Source organism: Balaenoptera borealis (assembly GCF_965194805.1).
Source record: "Balaenoptera borealis genome assembly, chromosome: 3".
Lineage (NCBI taxonomy): Eukaryota > Metazoa > Chordata > Mammalia > Artiodactyla > Balaenopteridae > Balaenoptera > Balaenoptera borealis.
In genome coordinates this window covers 74,857,204-74,878,936 of record NC_138866.1, presented here as the reverse complement: position 1 = coordinate 74,878,936, position 21,733 = coordinate 74,857,204, and the positions used below count along the sequence as shown (strand labels likewise).

At 38.1% G+C, this 21,733-nt stretch overlaps 2 protein-coding genes across 3 annotated transcripts in view; one reads left to right on the top strand and one right to left on the bottom strand.

The window, feature by feature from the left end:
• Positions 1-12,091, top strand: part of RPGRIP1 (RPGR interacting protein 1) — a 102,457-nt gene extending 90,366 nt beyond the window's left edge. For both annotated transcript variants that reach the window (XM_082384943.1, XM_082384944.1), the window contains 4 exons: positions 5,133-5,325; positions 7,963-8,047; positions 10,702-10,832; positions 11,898-12,091. In XM_082384943.1, the coding sequence (XP_082241069.1) occupies positions 5,133-5,325; positions 7,963-8,047; positions 10,702-10,832; positions 11,898-12,010 (522 nt within the window). In that variant the 3' untranslated portion in view covers positions 12,011-12,091. The remainder of the gene's footprint in view (positions 1-5,132; positions 5,326-7,962; positions 8,048-10,701; positions 10,833-11,897) is intronic.
• A 193-nt stretch (positions 12,092-12,284) lies between these two features.
• The window catches only part of SUPT16H (SPT16 homolog, facilitates chromatin remodeling subunit), a 34,331-nt gene continuing 24,882 nt past the window's right edge, over positions 12,285-21,733 (bottom strand). The window contains exons 18-26 of the mRNA XM_082384951.1: positions 21,562-21,680; positions 20,909-21,034; positions 20,467-20,579; positions 20,101-20,176; positions 19,524-19,693; positions 15,236-15,365; positions 14,486-14,615; positions 14,276-14,353; positions 12,285-13,605 (exon numbers count right to left, since the gene is read on the bottom strand). Of these exons, the coding sequence (XP_082241077.1) occupies positions 13,460-13,605; positions 14,276-14,353; positions 14,486-14,615; positions 15,236-15,365; positions 19,524-19,693; positions 20,101-20,176; positions 20,467-20,579; positions 20,909-21,034; positions 21,562-21,680 (1,088 nt within the window). The 3' untranslated portion in view covers positions 12,285-13,459. The remainder of the gene's footprint in view (positions 13,606-14,275; positions 14,354-14,485; positions 14,616-15,235; positions 15,366-19,523; positions 19,694-20,100; positions 20,177-20,466; positions 20,580-20,908; positions 21,035-21,561; positions 21,681-21,733) is intronic.

Genomic DNA, 21,733 nt, shown 5'->3' with positions numbered 1-21,733 from the left:
TTGGCTTTATCATGCTAAGATATGCTCCCCCTATACCCACTTTGGTGATAGTTTTTATCATGAACGAATACTGAATTTTATCAAATGCTTTCTCTGCATCTATTGCGATAATCATGTATTTTTGTCTTTTTTTTTTGGTTAATGTAGTGTATCACATTGACTGATTTGAGTATGTTGAACCATCCTTGCTACCCTGGAATGAATCCAACTTAATCATGGTGTGTGATCCTTTATATGTATTGTTGGATTTGGTTTGTTAATATTTTGTTGACGATTTTTGCATCTATATTCATCAAAGATATTAGCCTGTGATTTTCTTTTTTGTAGTGTCTTTGTCTGGCTTGGGTATCAGGGTGATGGTGGCTTCATAGAATGAATTTGGGGATGTTCCCTCCTCTTCAGTTATTTAGAATAGTTTGAGAAGGATAGGTGTAAGTTCTGCTTTTTATGTTTGGTAGAATTCTGCAGGGAAGCCATCCAGTCCTGGACTTCTGTTTGCAGGGAGTTTTTTTTTTTTTTTTAATTACAGATTCTATTTCGCTGTAGTGATTGGTCTGTTCAAATTATCTGTTTGTTCTTGACTCGGTTTTTTTGTTTGTTTTTTTGTTCTCTTTTTACAACAACAGTAAACATTTATTTTCACGCACAGTTTCTTAAAGTCGGGAAACTGGGAGTGGCTTTGCTGTGTGGTTCTGGCTTAGGGTGTCCTGGGAGGTTGCAGTCAAGCTGTCAATTGGAGCTGCAGTCATCTAGAGGCTTGACTGGGGCTGGAGTATCCACTTCCAAGATGGTGCCCTCACATGGTGCTAGTTGTTGGTAGGAGGCCTCAGTTCATCACCTTTTAAGCCTCCCTCTCCATGGGCTACTTGAGTGTCCTCAGGACACAGCAGCTGGCTTCAGTCAGAGTGAAGGCTCCAAGAGCGAGCAAGGCAGAAGTCACAGCGTTTTTGCCAGTCTAGCTTTAGGAGTCACACTCCTTCCTTTCCACAGTATCCTGTTTGCAGCAAGGTCAGTCTTATTCAGTGTAGGAGGTGAGGATCATTGGGGACCATCTTAGAGGTGACTACCACAAACCAGTAGGTTGCTATGACCAGGATCTTTACTCTGCCCCTAGGTTTGCTTCATTGATGGCTCCAGCATGAAATAAAAGTTTTGATTTTTATGTGTTTTTTTAATTTTTATTTATTTATTTATTTTTATATCTTTATTGGAGTATAATTGCTTTATAATGTTTTAGTTTCTGCTGTACAACAAAATGAATCAGCTATATGTATACATATATTATCAGGCTGTATGTTTCTAGAAACTTGTCCATTTCTTCTAGGTTGTCCGATTTGTTGGCATACAACTGTTTATAGTAGTCTCTTAGAATATTTTGTATTTCTGTGCTATTAGTTGTTATGTCTCCACTCTCATTTCTTATTCTGTTTATTTGGTTCCTTTCTTCTTGGTGAGCCTGGCCATAGGTTTGTCAGTTTTGATTATCTTTTCAAGAAACCAGCTCTTGGTTTTTTTTATTTTATTTTTTATCTGTATTTTATTTCCTCTCTGATCTTTATTATTTCCTTCCTTTTGCTGACTTTAGGTTGTGTTTCTTCTTCTTTTTCTAATTCATTTAAGTGGTACATTAGGTTGTTTATTTGAGATTTTTCTTGTTTATTGTGGAAGGCCTGTATTACTATGAACTTTCCTCTTAGAACTGCTCTTGCTTCATCCCACAGATTTTTGTAAGGTTGTGTTTGTGTAAGGTTGTTGTTTGTCTTGAGGTATTTTCTGATTTCTTCTTTGATTTCATTGTTGACCCTTTGGTTTTTTAGTAGCATGTTGTTTAGTCTCCTTGTGTTCATTCTTTTCCCGTTTTTCCTTCTGTGGTTGATTTCTAGTTTCATACCCTTATGGTCAGAAAATATGCTTGAAATAATTTTTATCCTCTTAAATTTGTTGAGGCTTGTTTTGTGACCGAATATGTGGTCTATCCTAGATAATGTTCTATGCACGCTTGAAAAAAATGTGTATTCTAACTTTTTTGGCTGTAGTGTCCTGTACATTATCAATTAAGTCCAACTGGTCTATTGTGTCACTTAGGACCTCTGTTGCCGTATTGATTTTCTGTCTGGATGATCTGTCTCTTGATACCAGTGGGGTGTTAAAGTCTCCTACTATTATTGTATTCCTGTCCGGGGTGGGTCTTTGTCTTTGTGGGATAGATTCCTAGAAGTGGAACTGCTGATTTTAAAAGGAATGTACTCTTGAAATTTTGATGGATACCACTACATTATCATCCCCCAAATTATACTAATTTATACTCACCCTGTAGTGACCTTTTTCTCTCATAGTGTTATGAACACTTTTCCCCCAACACCCTCAATTTAATGGAATGAGAGTGACTGTGAGGGAAAGAGTCAAAAGTAATTTTTAAAAATTTAGATCTAGGTGACATGGAGAGGTAACAAAACAAATTAGTGGTATGCTAGCTGCTGTGACTAAAGGGGTTAGCAAAACAGACTTGTGGTTCTAGAACTCATGGAGCTTACAGTCTGTGAAGTGCTGTCCAACAGAATTATAATGTGAGCCACCAATGTAATTTAAAACTTTCTAGTGTCCACATCAAAAGTATAAAAAGAAACAAGTAAAATTAATTTCAATAGTGTATTTTATTTAACCTGATATATACAAGGCATTATCATTTCAACATGAAATCAATATACAAAAATTGAGGTATCTTATATTTTTTTTAATGCAAAGTTTTCAAAATCCTGTGTGGATTTTACACTGACAGCACATCCCAATTCAGATTAGCCACATTTCAAGTGCTCAATAGCCACATGTGGCTAATGGCTATCATGTCATATAGCATAACTGTGGTGCAGTGTTTTCCAACTGTGAGTTGGCATCCCTTAGTGGGGAATGAACTGAGATAGAATTGAATACAAAATAATAGTCTGTATTACATATAGTAAGGTTAAGCATTGTTTCAGGGAACATTTATATAAGTGATTTTTTTTTTATATATACATATACAGATACACATATGCTGAATCTTACAGTTTGAAAGTCACTAGTCTGGTAGTTGTTTTTTTTTTTAAACTATAAATGTTCATCCCCATTAAGCATAGAAGTTTCTTTGTTTGTCTGTTTGTTTTGATAAGGTGGAACTGGGCATCATTCAGGCACTTAAATGACTACAAACACCTTTCTCTTATTTTCCCAGATCTCAGGGTTTTGCAAAGTGTGTTCCATGGAAAATTAAACCCAGCCATGGTCCAGGGGGTGAAAAAGGATTGTGTAGTCAAATATGTTTGGAAAAAACTACCTCTGTATCATCCTCTATAAGTGCTCCAATGTGTATTAGCATATTAAAGTCTTTAAGTCCAGTTAAAGAAAGCTGATAGCTTTGTTAATCTTGATTTTCCAAAATTTATTTTCTCACAGAACCATTCATTTGTAAAACACCTTCCTCAGACACACTGTGAGAAATTCTGCTTAACTTTTATTGAGACTACAGCATAGGGTTTGCAACTTAAAGATAATTGCAACAGCAGCATGAGAGAACTTTCTAGGGTGATGGAAATGTCTTCTTAAATAGGGTGTTGATTACACACTTGTATACATTTGTCTCAACTGCATACCCAAGGTTTTCCATTTTACTGTATGTAAATTACACCTACGAATTTAAAAGTTAAACACAGATTGCCAGGAGCCACCCAGACAATGTGATATGATTGGCTTTTACACTTTTTTTTAATGACAATCGCTGTAAGAAATACGTTTCTACATTGTGCTCAGTATAATCATATCTAAGCAGAAGTTTCAAGAAACAAGGCTTACCTTTATCATTTGCCAAGCACTGTCATATTTTCTCTCCTATTCCATTCCATTCCATCCTATCCTATTTTATTATTTCATTAAAAAAAAAAAAAGAATTCCCTAGCAGTCCAGTGGTTAGGACTGCGCACTTTCACTGCTCAGGGCCCAGGTTCATTCGCCGGTTGGGGAACTAAGATTCCGCAAGCTGCGCAGCACGGCCAATAAATAAATAAATTAATTAATTAACTAGTGAATCCCACTAAGCTGACCCATAAATGTCAAAATTCACATTTTGGAAAACACTGTTTAGAGTCAGTGGTTTTCATGATAAGTGTTGGAGAGTTGCGTGGGGACTGAGAGGGAAACATCGAGTGTCTTTATTTTTAAGAAGCACCCAGATTATTTTGATGCAGATTTGTTGAGAAATATTGCCCACTGAACTTCCTAGGAGAAGGCACAGGAGCTCTGCTTGCTTCCTAAGAGAAGAAAAGATGGGTGGTGGGGGGGCAGATTTGGGGAAGTGAGGACATTGGCCTGGCGACCTGGAGGAGAGAAGCAGCCCCGAGGGCACTCACAGATGAAAGGGAGAACTGTGGCTATAGGGCCACCCTGGACTGACTCCTTACTAGTGTCACGACACTGACTTGCTGCTACACTGTAGAAGGTGGGGGGACTTAATGTTGACCTCAGTTTATTTCTTGAAACTATCATAATGTCAGCCCTCCTCCTGGTATCCCTAATGTGAAAGTGGACACAGGGATGTCAGAGGAGGGGATGGTGGCCGTAGGAGCAACTCTGAAGCAGAGCTCAAAGAATTGGAGTTGCCATGAGAGGGCAGGGTGATCTAATGGCCTGCTCCGTGGCATGTACTTGGCGGGGGTCGGTTGGGACACAGGGAGCACTGGGCAGCTCTTTGCTTTAGTGGCTAAAACAACTACTCAGTTGACAGGTCTCTTAGGACCTAACTGCAGGAAAAAGATGGATTGGTTTTCATGGAGAAAGTTTAAGAAAACGATCTGTTCAGAAAGTTTCTTGATTCTTTCTGTATGTGGCGATGGCTGAGAAAGGCTGATCTGGAGAACTGATTCACTGGACTGGGAGATAGAGGAACTGGATTCTCTTTACAAATTGCCCATGGTTAGTGGTGGCAGTTCAGTCAGGTGGTCTCTTGGTGCCAGTTTAAGGTACCTATAAATTGATTCTCAAGGAGTAATATGTTAGGTGGAATATGCCTGTGATTGATCCCTAGAGAGTAATATGTTAATTAGATGGAGTATAAACACTGGCATCTCTAACCTATAGGAAATGAATATTTTCCTTGTCAGGGTTCAGAGAAGATGTGCATTGAAATCATCTCCCTGGCATTCCACCCAGAGGCTGAAGTGATGTGTGATGAGAATGTAAAACAGGTGTATGTGGAATACAAGTTCTACGGTCTACCCTTGTCGGAGACGGAGACTCCAGTGTCCCTGAGGAAACCGAGAGCAGGAGAAGAGATCCACTTCCACTTTAGCAAGGGTGAGGCATCCCTGGTGAACAGCCAGGAGAGGAGGCTGACAGCCATTTAGCCTGAGGGGTCCGAGCTACTCTGGACTTCTGTTGGGGTGGACCCTGCTGTTTTATTTTCTTTTATTTATCAAAGTAATATATACATATGGTTTTAAAATATCAAATAGGCTTAAAAAAATTTTTTTTTAAAGATCAAATTTATAGAGAGAATGTTTTGCTTATCTCTTTTAAATTTTATTTATTTATTTATTTATGGCTGTGTTGGGTCTTCGTTTCTGTTCAAGGGCTTTCTCTAGTTGCGGCAAGTGGGGGCCGCTCTTCATCGCAGTGCGTGGGCCTCTCACTATCGCGGCCTCTCTTGTTGCGGAGCACAGGCTCCAGACGCGCAGGCTCAGTAGTTGTGGCTCACGGGCCCAGTTGCTCCGCGGCATGTGGGATCTTCCGGGACCAGGGCTCGAACCCGTGTCCCCTGCATTGGCAGGCGGATTCTTAACCACTGCGCCACCAGGGAAGCCCTAAAAAGGTTTTTGATTAAAATAAAGTAGTCCTTTGCTCCACTCTTTCTCTGCAAATCACTCCCCCTCACCCCTCCCTGACCACCCCCCCTCAGTCCACCACACCACTTTTCACTTTTTCTGCTATTTCTTCTGTTATTTAACCCCATGTTTCTGAGAAATGATTCTATTGCAATTTCCTGATTCACTAATTCATTTCCTGATTCAGACATTATCTGTTGACTTCCTATCTTGGCAAATAAAACTTATCTCTCTTGTATCACACCCATGCTCCCATATAGTTGGATCATAATTTAAATTTAATTTTTAATTAATCATAATTGTTTCTATTATTATGGATGTGTAAACAGTCTTGCAGGGCCAAGTGGTACACCATGATTATAATCTCTTTCTTGTTTATATTTTGTTTGTCTCAATTTTTCATTTGCTTTATTTTCATTATACCTGTTGGGATTTCTTTCTGCATTCTCCAGAAGCCTTTTAAATTTTCAAATAATCAAACCTGTCAAATAATTTATCTTTTTTTTTTTTCCTGAAGATCTCTCTTTATCTTCTTGTTCCTCTTCAGCCCTCTGTTCAGCTATTATCCCACTGCTGCCATTTGGAGAGTTTAATTTAATTCTATTTTATACTGGATTTTTTATCTCCTGGGTCATGTGTCACCCTCTGATTTATTATATTTTAATGGATCATATTTTCTAGTAGCTTTTAAAGAAAGAATACACTGGAAGTAAATATTTTGAGATAGTCATGCATGAAAATTCTGCCCATATATTTGATTGATAATTAGACCAAGTATAAAAATCTATGTTGAAAACATTTTTCATTCAGAATGTCAAAGCAGTTGGTCCATGGTCTTCTAGGTCCAGGCCTGGAGTCTAACGCTTGTATGAAGACTACCCTCTACCTCCCCAGAGGACTTTAACATTTTTTCTTCATTTTTAGTGTTCTTAAATTTCAGAATAATGTGCATATATTTTCTTTAATTGTTCCGGCCATTCAGTGGGCTCTTTAAATCTGGAAGCTCATGGCTTTTAGTTCTGGGAAATTTTATTGCATTCCTTTGATAACTTTTTCCCCCTACATTTTCTCATTTTCTTAGTAGAATTTTGGATCTTCCAAATTGATCCTCTAATTTTATCACTTTTCTCCTATAATTCTACCTCTGTTTTTTTCTTTCTTTCTATTTTTTTTTGGAGGGGGTGATTTCCTTAATTTTATCTTCCAGTCATTGACTAGGTATTTATTTTAAATTTCTAAAAGCTGTTTCTTGTTCTCTATTCCACACCCCCAACTCACCCCCCCCCACCCTTTAAAATAGTATATCCTGTCCTTACATCATAGGAGATAGAAGTTTTTCCCTCACTTGTGTAAAGTGAGCTCAAGGGCGGCAGTCCAGGGCTGAGGCCACGTGATTGGGATCAGGGATCCAAACTCCCATCTTGCCTTCCTGTCTCCCTCGTGCCTGTCTTCCATCCTTTCAGTTGCCTCACGGTCCTTAATAGCAGCTGCAGAAAGGAAGGCTACCTCCCAGTTTCACACACCACGGTGGGCAGAACTCAATCACGTGGCCAAACCTAGCTAAAATAGAGGCTGGAAAACATAGGCTAATTTATTTGAGTCTGCAACAATCCCATGTAGAAATGAAGAGGAAGAGGGGAATGGATGTTGAGACCTTGAGTTGAACCTACCTCAAAACCCAAATCTCTAGGCGGCCTGAAAAAAAAAAAATCAGTCTCCTAGAATTCTTCCAGTTGGGCAGTGGTGGGAGCATGTTTATCCTGGCATTTGGCAGGACAGCTTCCAACACAGAGTGTAAGGCTTCTTTTATATCAGTGGTCGAAACATTTTCTTAAAGGGCCACATAGTAAACGTTTTAGGCTTTGTGGGCCAGTCTCTGTCACAACTCTTCAACTCTATCATTGTAGTTGGAAAGCCACCACAGATAGTATGTAAACAGATGGCTGTGCTCAATAAAACTTCATGAAAACAGGTAGCTGGCTCATGGGCCCAGTTTTGCCAATGTCTGCTTTATATCAATGTTTTACACACACCATTTATGAAAGTTTTAGTGCCCAAATAGCAACAGTATATGATTCTTTGCTTTTTTCCCACTTAACCCTTAATACAGTGATAGACCTGGACCCAGTGGAGCAGAAAGACCGAAGGCAGTTTCTGTTCACCATGCTGACTGGACAAGATCCTGAGCAAGGACAGTAAGCACCTGCTTCCCACTTTGAAAGACAGGAGGAGTCACACAGGAATTTAGGAGTTTGAGTTTGGCTTTGTGGTGATATGGAATATTTTAATAACTTCTTTCATATTAATATACTCCTAATGAATTTCCCATCTACTTGAGTCTAATTTATGTTTGTGACTAACTACCTGATGCATTATATCATCTCACAGGATTAGTTCATTTCTCACCCATGCCAGCCCCTGATAAGCGCTTTTTTTTTTTTTTTTTTTTTTTTTGAGGCAGCAATTTACTTGAATACTTAGTGCCCCCTACGGAAAGGACAAAACGCCTTGACACTCTAGGATAATTTGATTCATTTCTCTCAAACATAGTACCATACCATTGCTAGCTTACTGAATATTATGCCTTTATAATAGCAATTTTATTTTTGACTTAAAAATGATTTCTCTACAGGAATACTTTGAAGTAAATTCTGGGTCTACTCTAAGTTTTAGGAAAGCCAATTGTCATTATTCATATAATCTGAGGAGCCCTCCTTTTAGAGGTTCCAGATGAAATGCATGGGATATATATATAGACTAAAAAATTTCTCGTTTAGCTGAATTTTGAAAATCAAATTTAAGTGGACATCTGGGTTTTCTTTTATTTGTTTTTGGCAAAATCTGGCAACCCTACCTCCTTTTCGTGTGTGTGGGTAAGAAGTAGTATGGGACTGGTGTTCTAATCCATTACTTTTCTAACAGCCCAATAAATTTATTTAATTTGCATTTACTTTGTCTCCAGTTAATCCTAAGAAAGACTGAAAAAGGAGCCAGTTGAAATAAACCGTGAATCTGACTTCAGTATCACGGTGGACTTAAACAGATATAAGCTTACTGGTAACTTTTGGAAATGGAAAGAGATTTGGTCGTTTCTCTTTTGCATTAATGTTAAATTTAGCTTTTTCTTTTCTCCTCTCAGCATTCCTACAACTCCCTCTTCCTTTATTCCTTTACAGTGGTGATCTTTTTCTTTTCTTTTTGTGATCTTCTACTCAGTTTGATTTCAATTGATTTTACCTTTGATTTTCTTTTTCCCTGTATGATATAGCAGGTAGAACATTGCCTTTGTAATCACACAGACTTGGTTCTGAATCCTGACACTTCCACTTACTAGCTCTGTGATGTCTGAGGTATTATTTAACTTGAAGGCTCCGGTGAGGATGATACTAAAATAACATAGTTTACCTAAAGCACTTGGTATTGTGCACGTGATGTGGTGATGTGAGTTACCATACGTTTTCTGGGGAAATGGGTGGAGGAGTCAGCATTATCCCTTTGCTTTGTTGAAGTTCTCAGTACGGATACAGAAACATAATCACAAACGAATATTGCTTAATGACTGTGAATGCATCACTTTCAGGATTTCTTCTTTTCAGCTTAATCGTGTTTAGCTGTGATTTAAAACGCTTGGATTTTTGGTCCTATTCTTGCTCCCTTAGAACTTTCTATTAGCCACCAATGTTAGCTTTTAAAAAATTAATAGGAATATGAAATGTCCAGAATAGGCAAATCCAGAGAGACAGAAAGTAGATTAGTGGTCACCAGGACTGAGGGAGAGAAGAGTGAGGAGTGACTGCTTAATGGGTATAGATTTCTTTTTGTGGTGATGAATGTGATCTGAAATTAGATAGTGGTGATGGTTGCACAACATTGTGATTATACTAAGAAACACTGAATTGTACACCTTACAATGGTTAAAATAGTAAATTTATGTTATGTAAACTTTACCTCAAAAAATTTAATAGGTATCAGTTTCTGGAATTCAATATCATTCTTTGCTAGACTAAGTCAAGGTAATAATAGTCAGCCTTCTGTATCTGCAGGTTCCCCCCGCATCCATGGATTCAACTAACGGTGGATGAAAAATATTTGAAAAAACAATTCTAGGAAGTTCCAAAAAGCAAAATTTAACTTTGCCATGTACTGGCAACTATTTATGTAACATTTACGTTGTATTTACAACTATTTATATAGCATTTACACTGTATTAGGTATTATAAGTAATCTAGAGGTGATATAAAGTATATTCTATATGCAAATCCTACACCATTTTATATAAGGGACTTGAGCATCGGTGGATTTTGGTACCTGAGGTGGGTCCTGTAATTGCTGTTAACTGCTCATTGCTTAGGAGGAACCGTGCTGTGTTCTTTACAGTATCATCTTCCAAGACTTACAACTCTAAGGAATACACTTTTTATATTCATTTTGCAATTCTGTATTCCTTCTGTTTCCTTTACTCTGCTCAGGCTTGGTATAACACTTTTATTTAGAAATGTAAAACCTCTTCTAACTTCCATAATCTTGATTTTTGTTCAACACCTCCACTGCCCATTTCAAATCTTTCAGCAAAACTGTAAACCATCTTAAAAGGAATTATATCTCAACAGTTCTGAGACAACTTGATCAACTACTTTACCTCAAGTCTTAGTTCCTTCCAGACCTGTTACTTTAAATTAAAACGATTTCTCAGTCTTGTGCTGTTGTAGTCTTGTAAAATGGAGGAAAGGGAGAAGTGATTCAGGGAATACAATGTGTAATTTATGATTACTTTTATCCTTTTTTTTTTTTTTTTAAAGCCTAAGGGTATCAGCAGTACTGAGTTAAATGGATTTTTTTCCCCCTTTAGTTTAAAGTTTACGGTAGTAAGTGATCCTATGGATGAGGAAAAGAAAGAATGTCAAGAAGTAGGCTACGCATATCTGGAACTGTGGCAGATCCTGGAATCGGGAAGAGACATCCTAGAGCAAGAGCTAGACAGTGAGTGATATGTTTTTGTGCTCCTCTGTTCCACTTACGTCTAAGGAAATCATCTTAATAGTGAATACATTTTGTTTTACCTTTAATACCTAATTACCACTACAAAGTTGATGAGACAATCTGGATTGAAATCCCTAGAGCTATATTTATTTCCAGATCAAGCATGAATGTAATCAGTTGTGTATCTTAGCCCACATACCTCCTGACAACTAGAATATATTATGACTCGCTAGTGTTTGAGACATGGAAATTTTGAAGACACATTGTTTTGATTTCAAATTTAAACATCAGACCTTCTCACTGCCCTTATTGACTCTGTTCTGAAAACTGTGTACCTTGTTTCCTCTTACCCACCCAGAATGGTCATGCTTGATTCTAACCTCTTCACTCCCAACATTTCAATCATAAAATCCTATTAATTTTACCTCTTAAGTGTTCTGAATCTGTCTCCACCTCCTCTGTTAAACTTCAGAACCCTTCTTTTCTCTCCTGAATTACTCACTCAACAGCCTCGTAACTACCTTCCCTGATCTACTTGTGCCCCCTTGGAATATATTCCCCAAAGAATGGACCCACTTTTCTAGAACCCAAATAAAAAACTGTAATTTCTAATACCTTCAGTTAAAACCACATTCCTTACAAAACAAATGGCTTGTTGTGCTCTGGCTCCTGCTTATCAATACAGCTTCATTTCTGCCACTTCTTAGTTTTCCAAACTTGTCCTCATTATCTCGGCACATGCTCTAAGTGCTTAGAGTATCTTTTACTTTTTGAAGACTAATGGATTGTCTCCAGAAAGCCTTTTCCGATTCTCCATTCTGGATTGGGTGCCACTTCTATGTGTTCCCAAAGCACCTAGAGTTTTCATCACAGCACCTACCATACTATACTGTAATGACTGTGTGTTTTCCATTGTCTTCCACCAGATTGAGTCCCACTAAAATATGAGGTATAACTTTATTTAGTATCCCCAGCACTTAATGTGGAAAATAGCAGGTATTTAAGTGTTTGTTTTTCCATGAACGACACTGCTGTCTGACATGTTTCTTTTTCCTTTCCCAACAGTTGTTAGCCCTGAAGGTCAGGCTACCCCCATAGGAAGGCTGAAGGTGTCCCTTCAAGCTGCTGCCGCCCTCCATGCTATTTACAAGGAGATGACTGAAGACTTGTTTCTGTGATGGGACAAGTGCTATTCCATTCTAAACCCTGAGGGAACCATAGTAAAAAGTCTCTTATAAAGTAACTTGTTCTACCATGAATTTGGTTTACTATGATGTCTCAAGCTAATGATGAAAGCTTAGAATGATGACAGTTTCTTTCTGAGATATTAGCTGGATAAAGGGAATTATTCTCTAATGGCTTAGCACTTTTCCAGGCGAGAAGCAGGCTTGCTTTCAGGAACTGCAAAAGAACTGTTACAGAAGGTGAATTTACAAAAACAAAACAACAACAAAAAAAAAACCACAGTTTATTATCTTTTAGTTCTTCCAAAATTGAAAATATCAAGTCCTACTGCTAAGGAGAAAATAACAAACAAACAAACAAAATCCGAGACCCCTCCCCCCCTCTTCTCTTAAAGTCACAGAACACAGAAGGAACTGCAGTGGGGCAGGTGGGTGCAGAGAGAACCAGGAGGGAGAGGATGGCAAGATAAACTCCCCAAATACTTAAAAAGCTGTTCAACAGAAATTGTGATAAATACAGGACAATGCGAGACAAGTAAAAATAAGGAGCAGCAGTGACGAGAGGCTGTGTTGTAGATGTGGCCTCTCTTCCTCTTCTCTTTTCTCATCAGGGTATTCTAGGCCCAAGGCATGACTTACCCCTTCCAGATCTAAATGTTGACTCCTTTGAGCCTCCTTCTAGATTTTCACTAGAAGCAGTACATGAGACACACCCATTTTTCCTCATATATCAGAAAAAAAACAGTGGTAATTCTGCTTCTACCATTGTACCATGTGTGAATTTGTAAAGATGAAACCGAGCCAGGGAGTATCACTGCTTCTTATGTCTTCCAAGGCAGCAGAAATACCTCAGAATCTGCATGAGGCAAGAAAGCAGGAGAACTCAGATGGAGGTACCAGCCTGATCAGACTCACTAGCTCAAGTTGTATGGTTTACACCATTAGCAAATTCCAAGAACCTTTTCTTGAGTACTGCAAAGATGGAATTTAAAAGAGATGTGAGGAAGATCATGGCAGTAGGGTAGGATGGAGGATTGAATCTGCTGGTCAAGAACCGTGGTACAGCTAGTTAAGGGTCACCTTGTACCAATGTCTTGGAAATACAGCTTTGAGACATCAAAGAATAAGATGTCAGAAGCCAACGATGTCCTGGCAGAAGGTGACAGGAAGAGAGAGGAACGAAACGGTATTTATTAACAGCGGAAGCCTCTGCCCTTCTTCGGAAACACCTCCTCCCTTGCCATCTGGATGGGGCCACTGGCACGCGTCCTGGTGGGCCTGGAACTCCCCAGGTAGATTGGTCCGCACAAATGGCCCCCTAAACCCATAAACACAAATGGCAAAACTTCAAAAGAAAAAAAGGAAAAATACAGTTTCTATGTCATGTAAAATTTTCAGGGATTGGCTGAAGGAAGAATGGAGCTGAGGGCCAAAGTTCCGAAGTTACTTCCTCTTTTTCTTGGGAGGCGCAGAGCTGTGTCTGGAACCTCGGTTAGAGCCTCGGCCTGAACTGTGCACAGATGCCTTCCTCTTCCGGCTCATACTTCGACTCTGTTCCTCTTCCTCCTCATAGCGACTTTCACGGTCGGCTAAACAGAAGAACGTGGCACTAGTTGGCTAGATGTTAGCTTTAGGTATCTAACACTGTTGGACACAGCATGAAATAGTACAGAGAAGGTACTTTGGAGTCAGACTTAAGTTTTAATCTTTACTCAGCTGCTTACTAGTTGTATGATCTTGGGCAAGTACTTAGCCTTTCTGAGCCTTGGTTTATTTATAAAATGGAAAACTGTTTTAGGATTAAAGGTAATCTATGCAAAGGACCTGTCACAATGCTTGGGATACAGTAGAGTACTTTCCTTTTCATCTTTCATTTACATTTGGCATTTGGTTTCAGAGTAATTAAAACTAGTACTACAAAAACATTCCTAACCTGGAAGAGGCCCAGAAAGCTAGACTATTATAGGACTTAGATTTGGAGACCAAACAGCCTTAATTTTGGAGCCTTACAAGACTATCATGGCTAAGGGCCCACCGGGGGGTTGAGCAGATGAAAAAAGCATCCAAGTCGGCAGAGTTGTGCCACCTGGAGAATATGGACACACTCCAGACCTCATTTTCTTCTCTGGTCAATGAAGTTGTAGCTGTGGCTCCACATCACTTTTATATTGTTCTTATGTTACTCTTATTAGGCAAATAATATCTCAAAATATTGAAACCTGTGCCTCAAAAAAAATAAAACAACAACAACAAATCTACCTTTTCGGGCTTCTTCCTCCAGTTCATCCCAATCCTTTCCACTCTCTTCTTCACTGCCCAATGATTCCTTGGAATAATCTGGAATAACATTGATTAAGCATGATTTATTAGACAGGAATGGAACGGAATGATAAAATTCTTCCCTTCTAAAGCCTCCAGAAATGACATCAGGTTAAGAAGTCATGAACACGATTTCCTATGAAGACCAACCTGATTCTTCAGCTTCTGAGGAGTAATCTTCATCACTGTCCTCCTCCTCTTCCTCGTAGTCATCCTCTGAAGGATTAAAAGTCTCATCTTCGATTTCAGACTCAGAATCCCCTTCCTCGGCATCACTCCCCTGGTGAATTAGAGAGAGCATAATACTATACACTGGGTGTTTTCCTTTTTTTTTTTTTAAACATTTACTTTATTAATTTAATGAATTAATTCAACCCTCTTAGCACACCAGCATTATTTCTATTTTACATGAAAAAATGAAACAAAAACACCCAAACCCCTGAGTGACCTAAAAAGACTTAATTAAAATTACTATAAGGTACAATCATTAGATACCCTAAATATCTCATTCATATTTCTTAAAGAGTCACTTCATCCTTCTTTACCCAGGAAAATTAACCACAGACATACTCTTGGTAATAACGCACTATGCAGAGGTAGGAGGACCATTTTTTAGAAAACAATTTTTGCAAGATGACCTGAAGAATTTTCTCCCAGTACTAAGAAATTCTTTGAAGGAACAGTTTTTGTAATCTCAAATCTTGTCAGTGGCTACCAATGCCCAATTAATTTATCATTTACCTGTAAAACTAACTTGGAGAAACAACAATACCAAGTTGTGTTCAGAGCTTCTCCCGTTTGATCTGGTCCCTTATGTACTACTTATATGGCATTCTCCTCACCGCCCAAATGATAATGGGCAACACTATGTGCCAGAAAAGAAACCCCACACTCACGCACCTCACCCTCAGGTTCCAGGAAAGACCAGCCACCTTGTTCAAAGAAGCCCTCAGGGTCATCAACAATGGTCTTCATAATTTTAGTCCAGTTGAGGGACTGTACTCCTTCTGTGTACTTTAGGTCACAAGAACTGGGGAAATAACATTATAAAGTCAAGATCAGTCCTCTATACTTTGTGAGAACACCCCGTGCCATCCTGGTCATTAGCATCTCTAAGGAGCAGACGCCCTCTGCATGCCGGGGCGCAGGCATTCTTTGCACTGTGCCACCACAACGTACCCAAACACCTGATGTCTGGTCTCCCAGAGCACCAGCCCTCACGAGAGAGCACCTTTTTTTAGTGTTTAAAGTGCCTTGTGTTAAGAAATGCTCAAATGACATTTATTCACGTCTACTGAGGAGCACAGAATAAAAGTGGGTGGGAAAGAAGAGAAAAGAAAACCAAAAAACAATAATAGTAAGGACACAACAAGAAACCTTCAGCATAAAACCTGTGTGAGAGACTAGCATAAAGCCATTATGGGCACAATCATGAACACTGAAACTTCTGCTTCTAGTCATGATGGGAGTGACAAGGACTAGGTTTACATTTGCACCTTAAACAACCAGAAAACCAAACAAAATATGGAATGACAGTTTTCAAACATTGCATAAAAAGCAGCACAGGACTAAAAAATCCCTGTGGAACTACACAATGGAATGAACAGCATCAGGAATGGTAAATATGTGAGTAAATATAAAAGACTTTCCCCTACTCATTTTGTAAATTAAAGGATAGCTGTTTAGAAGCTAAAATAATAACAATAAATTGTGGAATTCACAGTATATTAGAAGTAAAATGGATGATTAATAATAGCAGAAAGGATAGAAGAAGAGAAATGGAAGCATAACAACCTTCTAACAGACGTGGTATATTATCTGAATGCAGACTGTGATAAGTTAAAGATGTATATGTAAACCTTACAGTAATCATCATAAAGTAAAACAAAGACGTGTAGAGCTAATCAGTGAACTAGGAAGATAATCATAAAGAATCATAAAATTAATCTAGGGACTTCCCTGGCGGTCCAGTGGTTAAGACTTCACCTTCCAATGCAGGAGGTACGGGTTCCATCCCTGGTCAGGGAGCTAAGACCCCACATGCCTTGCGGCCAAAAAACCAAAACATAAAACAGAAGCAATACTGTAACAAGTTCAATAAAGACTTTAAAATTGGTCCACATCAAAAAAATCTTTAAAAAAAAATCATAAAATTAATCTGAAAGAAGGCATAAAAAGAGGAGAAAAGCAACAAGAACAGATAGGAAAACAAACAGCAAGATGGTACGTTTACTGGTGGTCCAGGGGTTAAGAATCCGCCTTCCAATGCAGGGGATGCGGGTTCGATCCCTGGTCAGGGAACTAAGATCCCACATGCCGTGGAGCAACTAAGCCAGTGCACTGCAACTACTGAGGCTGCATGCCCCAACTACTGAGCCCGTGCACCACAACTAAAGAGAAGGCCACGTGCTGCAACGCAAGTCCCGCATGCCGCAACGAAGACGCTGCAATGAAGATCTGGAGTGCAGCAACTAAGACCCAAAGCAGGTATGTAGGTAGGTAGATAGATAAATTGACCTTCTTTTTAAAAAAAAAAAGAAAAAAATATGGCAGATTTAAACCCAGCCATGCTAATAATTATATTAAATGTAAATGGCCTGTTTTTAGCAATCCCATTAAAAGGTAGACATTCTCAGAATGGATTAAAAAAAGTAAGACCCAAATATATGGTGTCTCCAAGTAAATCACTTTAAATATAAAGTAATGTAAGTTAAAAGTATAAGGACGGAAAAAAAGACACACCATACAAACTCTAACCAAAATAAAGCTAGAAGTCTATAGTAATATCACACTGTGTAGATTTCAAAACAAGGCATGTTACCAGAAATAAGAAAGGACATTTCATAATGATGGGGAAAAAAAAAATCAAAAAATAAAAAATCAATAAACCTCTAACCAGACTGACTAACAAAAAGAGCAAATTATCAACATTAGGAATGAAAGGGGATATATGATTGCACAAATAGTAGAACTGATAAACTTAGACAAAATAAACCAGTTTGTTGAAAGATACAAGTTGATTCTAGAATTAATGTAGAATAGCCAAAATAATAACAGCCAACTTTGAAAAGGAGCTAGATGGGAAGACTTACACTACCTGATTTCAAGATTTACTATAAAGCTACAATATTCACAACAGTACAGTATCAGTGTAAGGACACAAATAAACCAATAGAACAGAATACAGTCAGAATTAGATCCCTCTCTTACATATTCCTTTTGTTTTTTAAACAAAGATGCCAAGGTAATTCAATGGGTAAGGGATAATCTTTCCAACAAATGATAACTAGAATAATTGGCTACATAATATGCAAAGTATGAACCTTGATTCTTATACCACAGTAAAAAAAATTAACTCAAAATGGATCATAGACCTAAATATAAGACCTAAATCTATGGAACTCTAGAAGAGAACAGAAAATTTTTATGACTTTGGGTTAGGCAAAATTTATTAGATAAGACATAAAGAGCAGAAATTACAAGAGAAAAAAGTTGATCAAACATATTTCATGAAAAATTTACACTTTTGGTCTTTAAAAGACATTTTAAGAAAACGAGAAGGCACAGAAACTACTGGAAGAAAATATATGCAAAACCTATATTCGATGAGGGACTTGTATCCAGCCTAAAAAATTCTCAAAACTCAGTAATAAGACAAGCAATGTGATTTTTAACATGGGCAAAAAACATGAATATACTTTATTAAAAGTACAGAATGACACATAAGCATAAGAAAAGATGCTAAAAATCATCAGTAATCTTGGAAATGCAAACTGAAACCACAGTGAGACAGCCACCCACCACAATGGCTAATACTGAAAAGACTGACAGCACCAAGTGTTGGTGAGGATGTGGAGCAACTATAACTCTCACATACTGCAGGTGTTCCAGCCACTCTGGCAAACGATTTGGTAGTTTCTCATCAAGTTAAACATACACTTAACCATAAAACATATGACACAGCAATCCCACTCTTAGGTCATTTATCCAAGAGAAATGAAAACATATGTCCATACAAAGACCTGTACATAACATTTATAGCAGCTATTCATAAGACCCCCAAAGGGAAACAACCCAAATGTCTATTAACTGGTAGATGGGTAAATAAACTATGGACTCTCTAGTATATACAGTGGAATACTATTCAGTAATAAAAAGGAATATAGTAATGATGTGCAGAACAACTTGAATCAATTTCAAGAGCATTATGCCAAGTGAAGGATGAAAGATACAAAAGATTACGTACTTGTACGATTCAATTTATGTGAAATTCTAGACGAAGCGAAATATATAGTGGCAGAAACCAGTGACAGGGTTGAAGGGAGGGGACTGACTATTATAAAGGGGTATGAGGAACTTCTGTGAGTAAAGGAAATATTCTATGTCCTGATTATGATGGTAGATACAAGACTGTACACGTTTGTTGGAACACATCAAATCATATACTTAAATTGATGAATTTTATTACATGTAAATTGTACCTCAATAAAGCTGATTTTAAAAAGTCATACAAATTTAATAAATATTTGTGATACCGTATCACTTACCTGAACATGTTTCTTAGGAAAATCCTCATATTAACTATAAATTTGTATCTTTCTCACAGTCTATCTCTAAGCTCTCTCAACCCATTTCTTAAGAGGAGATTTATATTTATAGTGCCTCCCCTTCACAGATAAGTGGAGGCAGGGAGGAGGGCAGAGCAATCTATACTCATGGCTACACATGCCTCACCCTTTACCTATGTAGTGACATCTCCCTTTTAATCAGGGTTCCGGTACTTCTATGAGGAATTCTTTTAGCTGAAGTGTGAGTATATGAATGTCAAAGGCTAAAATAAAAATATATTCTATCTCATCTTTTAGTAAAAATAGAGAACTAGAAAGAAATATCCCCCACTTTTTGTAAATAAATTATTACATGTGTATGGATCTTTTTATACATCCATCAAGTAGAGTCAAAAAAGATCTCAGATTTTGATTTTCCTATATCCATCAACTACTGTTGGGTATTCAGGAAAAAGTGGCTCTATGTCTAACAGATCCCAAGTTTTCGAGTCCTGGTTGATAACAACCCAAAGGCAGTTTCACTAAGTACACCAGCAGATTTTATGTACGACATACCACACTCATATTCTATGGTACAATGTTCATGCGCTAAGTGTGAGATTGCTGGCAGGTCTACTTACTTCAACCATTCCTTGATGGGGTCAAGAGAGGCAACAGGAATGGCATTGATCATTGTCACTTTCTTGCTGTAGTCCTTGTAGACGATTACCATGTCAAAGTTCTTCAGGTGAAACTGGACTCGCTCAAAGTGAATCAGCTCCACTTCATCCAACGTCACCACAAAAGGTGGCTGTCAGGAAAGAACAGGATTATTTTCATAAAAATACTTCCCACAAAGCACTAGCATTTTCAAACACTTTCAGGATCTAAAAATCACTACACAAAGGATAACTAAACTGTTTTTTTGTTTGTTTATTGGGACAAAGACTAAATACAAGATACCAAGAAGCCCCAGTGAAAGGATCTGCAAGATCAAAATCTTTCCTCAAGGAGAATACATTTAAGGAAATTATGTAAAGAAACTATCTTTAAAAACTAAAAAGACTTTTAAAAATCATTTGTTCAGTAAGTTTTATATCTAAGTAAGCATCACAAATGAAAATCCAAAGAAATAAGGACCTAGTTTTCAAAATGTCTACCCTCTTGCTTTCTTTTCTCTAACACTTGTTTTCCTAAAAAGAGGTCAGAAATACTCACCCACTCTGTAGCATTTACCAGCGCACTACTAGTGGGCTGGAGGAGGCAGGTACTCCTATAGGGAGCGCCATTGAATCTGAAAGACAGCAAGAAACTCACCTAAGATGGGGCTCATTGCAAGAGAAACTGCTGCTGCCACAACAGGCTTCTTTCCTTTTCCCATTCCAAACACAACTCCAGCATGCTTGCTGGAAACTCATTTCCAGAGGGAGCCTCTCAGTCTTAGCCATTCACCCCAGCCCTTAAACATTTCCAAGAGGGAATGGATGTCCATAGGAAAAAGGACATGATATGTCACGTTAAATTATTATTAAAGGAAGAATAACTAATTTTTCTAAAGGCCGAAAAGAGGAGGAGATACATTACCCCAAGTCCCTAAAAGGCACTTCAAATTCCAGTTCCTCCTTAGTTAGAGCCTCTACTTTCTCAATGAAATTTTTAAAGGCTGTTTTCAGTTTGTGCCTCATTTCTCGTTCCATCTGCAGAGGAAAAAAATCACGAATTAACTATAGTTATCACTTGACTTGTTAACAGTAATCCCTTCAAAAAGCATGAAGTGCTTTTGTAGTCCTTAATTCTGATAACTATGATACTAACACAGATACTTTATTACAGGTCACCATAACATTAACTGTAGAGCTGAGCCTGCAACTTAAGTCTAATCCATAAGCCATAGCATTACACCATGCCAGCAGATACTTGAGAAAGTTCTGCAGATAGTTTCAGGTGTTGTTTATAAAATATAACAATTACTGAACTCAGATCTGGACTGCATCCTACCTCACTCCCCTGCAAAACCAAATTTCACCTGCTCAGCATAGAGGTCATCTCGGTCATGCATATGCTGATGTTTCCCCAAGTCTGTGGTGATCTCCCCAACTTCTGTGTAGAACTGCACATCTGTGTGCCGCTTCTTCCCAAACATGATGGCATTCTGAGGGCATAAAGCAGAAAGAACAAGAAAGAAGTCATAAGACTTCTTCCACAAAGAAGTCTATACAACAGACAAGCAAGATAACAAAACATGAAAATATTAAAATATCTACACTGGAAACCACAGCATTTATGTAAAAACAGTTAAACCATCCCTGGTGTCATCATCAATAATGACATCTGGGAATATGAAAGAGTATAAATTTTTAAAAGCACTCCTATTTATTGGAATGGACTTTGGAGATTATGTTGGTAATAAATTGTCTAAAGCAAAAATTTTCTATTTCAGAAACAGGAATTTGGAGAAGACCTTATACGTTTCAGAGGTCATTATATAATCACACCAAAGGAACAAACACACTTAGCACCTTCTAGATGTCAGGCACTGTGGACTTTATAAGCATTATTTGATTCAATCCTCCTGATGACCTTATGTGATAGGTGATATTTTTCATCACTATTTCAAGGGAAAGAGGAGATAGAAAGATCTTGCCCAAGAGCTCACAGCTAGCTGATAAAAAGATATACCTTGAGGTGAAAGTGCAAAACAATAATCATTTCCCCATCACACGGCTGGAACAAAGCATGCTTGATGTTATTGTATAGAATATCCACTTTGTCTCCTCGGACAGACGTGAAGCGAAAACCTGGGGGGGAAGTAAGGAAGCAGCTAAGTACCAAGGAACATCATCAGGTTAGG